We start from the raw sequence: 4,243 nt of genomic DNA on the forward strand, positions 1-4,243 counted from the left end.
CATGCCCGTAGCGTGGAGAGAGAGAGAGATTATGCTAATAGTAAAAATTAGTTTTTTTGGTTAATTTTAAATTAAAAAAATATTATATCTCATATACATCTCTTGTAAATGTAAACCTAAAATACAAATCACAAATTATATAAAAAATAATAATCTTAATGTATATCCCGTTCGTAGGGCGGACCGACCTTAGTTTTTATATATACGTATGTAGTAACCATTTGATTATACAAAGACAAAACCAGTACAAGCGCCGAGTTATTAGTGATACCCTTTGTGCGAATCATGATTGTTAATTTATTAGTGGGATAGAATATTCTGAATCTTGATGTGCGGCCGCGGAAACAATGTACGAATCTCAAAAGTTGTTGCGTTAAATAATTATATTGACGTAATTAATCATACTAATCTTTAATACAATAAACAATGTTGAGTTAGAAAACACAGGTGATTTGGGAGAGACGTGATCGGTTATACTTTGAAAACACCACCTCAAGTTCTGCGGCAAGTTGCCAGCATAAAGTCCAATAAGTGATGTAAGCCATTGAATTTTATTGATATATTTAATTAGTTTATTTGCATTAGTTATTTTAAATGGAAAAGAGGAGAAATAGAGTAACTGAAGCTTACACATGGAATGCTTCTAGTAAATGGAATGCAACTTAAGAAGGAAAACATAATTAACAGAACATAAATAAACACATCGACAATAACACCACAACCCAGAAAAACTGTACAATGTAAAACATTATTGCAATGCAAAAATATCAAACATATATTAGAGTATCCCAGAGCATGATAAATACTCTTACAAAATAAAAATCGAAATCAAACAGAAGTGGTAGTAACACCCGAAGGTGAAGGAGATCTATGCTCGACTTTCCTTAGCTGAATGGCTTTGTGAGACTCATCATCATCATAGTACATGTAAGCAAAGCCACCATGCCTGGTCATATCCATACCGGCCATCTCATCCTCCGCAGATATACGCAACAGTTTCATTTTCTTGAGGATGAAGAAAAGCGTTCCCATGGTCGCACTTACCCAAGCTGTGATAACAAGTATTTGAATAAGCTGAGCTCCAAGCAGTTTTCCTCCACCGCCCATGAACAAACCGTGGGGCCTTCCGGGCTTCTCGCCGTAGATCTGGTTCAAGTATTTTTCTCTAGCAAAAAGTGCAGTAAATATTAGCCCCCAGGCTCCGCACCCACCGTGTAACTGGGCTGCCTCGAGCGGGTCATCGTATTTGAGTTTCTCCGCGAGCTTGTTGCACCCAAGGAGTACCAGGGCCGCTATGAACCCGCAGATGATCGCCGCCCATGGCTCTACGACCGAGCAGCCACCGGTTATAGCTGCAAACCCTCCAAGGAGGCCGTTGCATACGTCAGTAACGTTCCAGTGTCCCGAGAGAAGACGTTTCCCGAAGAGGGTTGTGAGCGCCGCAGTGCAGCCAGCTAAAGTGGTTGTGACAGCCGTCCGTCCGACAGCGCTCCACTGCCCGTTGATCGTGCCTGATTCATAAGTGACGAGGATCTTGTTGAAGGAACCAGGGTTGAATCCATACCATCCAAACCAAAGGAGGAATGTTCCAAGGACAACTAGTGACGCCGAGTGGCCACGTAGGGCTATAGCTCGTCCACCGTTATCAAACCGACCAAGTCGTGGACCTTCGATCAACGCACCCCATAGACCAGCGATGCCTCCAACCATGTGAACAACACCCGAGCCAGCGAAATCGATTGCTCCTGTGCTGAAAAGTAAATCTCCGTCGGTCCTAAAAGGACTAGCCCACCCATCAACAGACCAGAACCAGTGAGAAACAACTGGATAAACAAATCCTGTTAAGAAGGATGAATAGATCAGGTATGCAACAAACTGAGTCCGTTCAGCGATGGAGCCGCTGGTGATTCCGGCAGCAGCGATAGCAAAAGCCCATTGGTATAGAAAGTTAGAGTAGTCGGCGGAGGCTGAAGGAAAGTCTTTGAGACCAAAGTTGTGTTTTCCGATGAAGCCGTTTGAGGGAGATCCAAAGGCAAAGGCGTAACCGAATAGATAATAGAAGAGACCTCCAGCTGCAGCGTCAAGGACGTTGGTAAGCATGATGTTCATCGTGTTTTTGGCTCTTACAGAGCCAGCGCAGAGCATAGCGAAGCCGAGTTGCATAGAGAAGACGAGGTACGCGGAGAAGAGAAGGTATGTGTTGTCTACGGCGAAAGCAACGTCGGTAAATTTGTTGTTAACGGTGCTAAGTTGGCCGCAGATGTAGTCAGCTGCAGCCGTGGCATTAGGGCCTAACAAGACTGCGAGGTCGGCAGCAGAGCAAGATAAAGATCCCGACATGTTGGAAGAGATTGGTGAGAGAAGTGGGAAACAAAGATAGGAAGAGGACGAAAGTGTTTTGTGCTCTGTTTATAATAAAGCTGAGGAAGCTTTAGGGTTGACTTGTATAACTACAGCCTCAAGAAATTTTATGCAAGTTGCAAAGTCTTTAAATTTTGTTTGCTAGTACATGTGATTTTTTAAAGGTGTCAATAATTTTCATCTACTAAATCGGTGTAGATAAGATTTGTGTGTTCAGAAAAAATATTTTATCACATCCAAATATATCACACGATAATCTCTCCGTACCTGAAAATCGTTATTGTTGAGATTTATCATTTTACTTTTGTTTTGAAATAAAATTTTAGGGTCAAAATAGATTCACATTTCTTATGAACATAAAAAGTCTCATTTTACCAGATTATTTTCTGAAGGCTTCTGAGAAATTTCTTTTTCATCAATACAGTTCCATTTCCAGTAAAAGAAGAATTAATCGAGTGTTTGAATTTTCAAAGCGAAAAGCTTGTTTCTAGTACCAATATAAGAAGTTTCCTATTTTATTTGTCAGCAGTTAACTATTTATTCACTCACCTAATAGTTATTTATATATTATATAATACAGAAATATAATATTGTACAATTATTGTTGAGATTAGGCCTGGACAAAATAACTGGAATCGAAGAACCGAACCGGAACCGAACCGGAACCGAACCGGAACCGAACCGAAATACCCAAAACCGGAACCTGACTAATACCCTCAAATACCCGACGGTTCCTATATTTTTATATCCGAACTAACCGAACCAGAACCGAACCGAGAACCGAACGGGTACCCGAATATATAAAAATATTAATTATATATACATATAACATCACTAAATATATATTTTTAATTTAAAATTCTATTAAAAATATCTGAAAATAGTTGAGGATAACTAAATTATTATAAAGTATCCAAACTACCCGAAAGTATTCGAAACTATCCGGATAGTTTTATCCGAAATATCCAAAGTAATCTAAATCATCATAATTATTTGATATTTTACCCTAAATAACCCATATTTTATTCAAATTATCCGAACTACCCGAACTATCCGAACCCGAACCGGATCCAAATGAGAACCGAACTTTTTCCGGATATTTTCTGGTTCCTACGTTTACTATCCGGACCGAACCGAACCCGAAACTATCCGAACTGAACCGAACCGAAAATAGGTCAAGTACTAAATGGATCCTCTAGCCCCTATCCGAACTATCCGAAACCCGAAATATCCGAGGCGAACCGAACCAATACCCGAAATGTCCAGGCCTAGTTGAGATCACGAATCTATAGCATAGCATATATTATATAATAAGATTATTCTACTAATTCTTTAAATACTGATTGGTTTTCTGTATTATAACATCTAGAATCTGTCTTAGATTTGGAATTTTTGTTGTTTATATATCATTTCACCTTTGACTATGCAAATATTTAGAAGCTGATATTAACAGTTCATATATATATTATAACATAAAGTTATAAATATATTATAACATAAAGTTATAAAAATAAAATTGAAATGAGACTACGATACAATGTCGAAAAAGAAATAAATTTGATTGATTCAAACATTTAATAATTTCGTCAGCAAATGTTGACCAAAGGAATCTGCATCTTTTTTGGTTTCGACTTTTTTACCTTTAACCGTGAAAAAGGAGATGATTGTGCATACTGGGACTCGCTGGTATATTCCTTTGATTCTTTTGAGTTTTTTAGTTCACAAGAGACATGGGGGAAAACAACAATTGATGATGGGTCATTCACGAAAGCCATAAAAGCATCTACACTTAATATAGTTTTCTTAATTAAATACTATATCTTTTGAATCCAAAATACACTTATAAAATAATATGTTCAAGAAACAATAAAAACATGTGTAA

The 4,243-nt window shown here is 38.2% G+C and overlaps 1 protein-coding gene across 1 annotated transcript; it reads right to left on the reverse strand.

The window, feature by feature from the left end:
* Positions 1-662: 662 nt before the first annotated feature.
* LOC106381253 (ammonium transporter 1 member 1) lies at positions 663-2,455 on the reverse strand. Its single transcript, XM_013821144.3, has one exon. The coding sequence runs from the start codon at positions 2,338-2,340 to the stop codon at positions 829-831; it is 1,512 nt and encodes a 503-aa protein (XP_013676598.1). The 5' UTR covers positions 2,341-2,455; the 3' UTR covers positions 663-828.
* Between the last annotated feature and the right edge of the window lie 1,788 nt (positions 2,456-4,243).

Source organism: Brassica napus, chromosome C6 (genome assembly GCF_020379485.1).
Source record: "Brassica napus cultivar Da-Ae chromosome C6, Da-Ae, whole genome shotgun sequence".
NCBI classification, from domain to species: Eukaryota; Viridiplantae; Streptophyta; class Magnoliopsida; order Brassicales; family Brassicaceae; genus Brassica; species Brassica napus.

What these genes read in the sequence shown, in the direction of transcription:
- LOC106381253 (XM_013821144.3), bottom strand. Translation starts at nt 2,340, where the DNA reads ATGTCGGGATCTTTATCTTGCTCTGCTGCCGACCTCGCAGTCTTGTTA.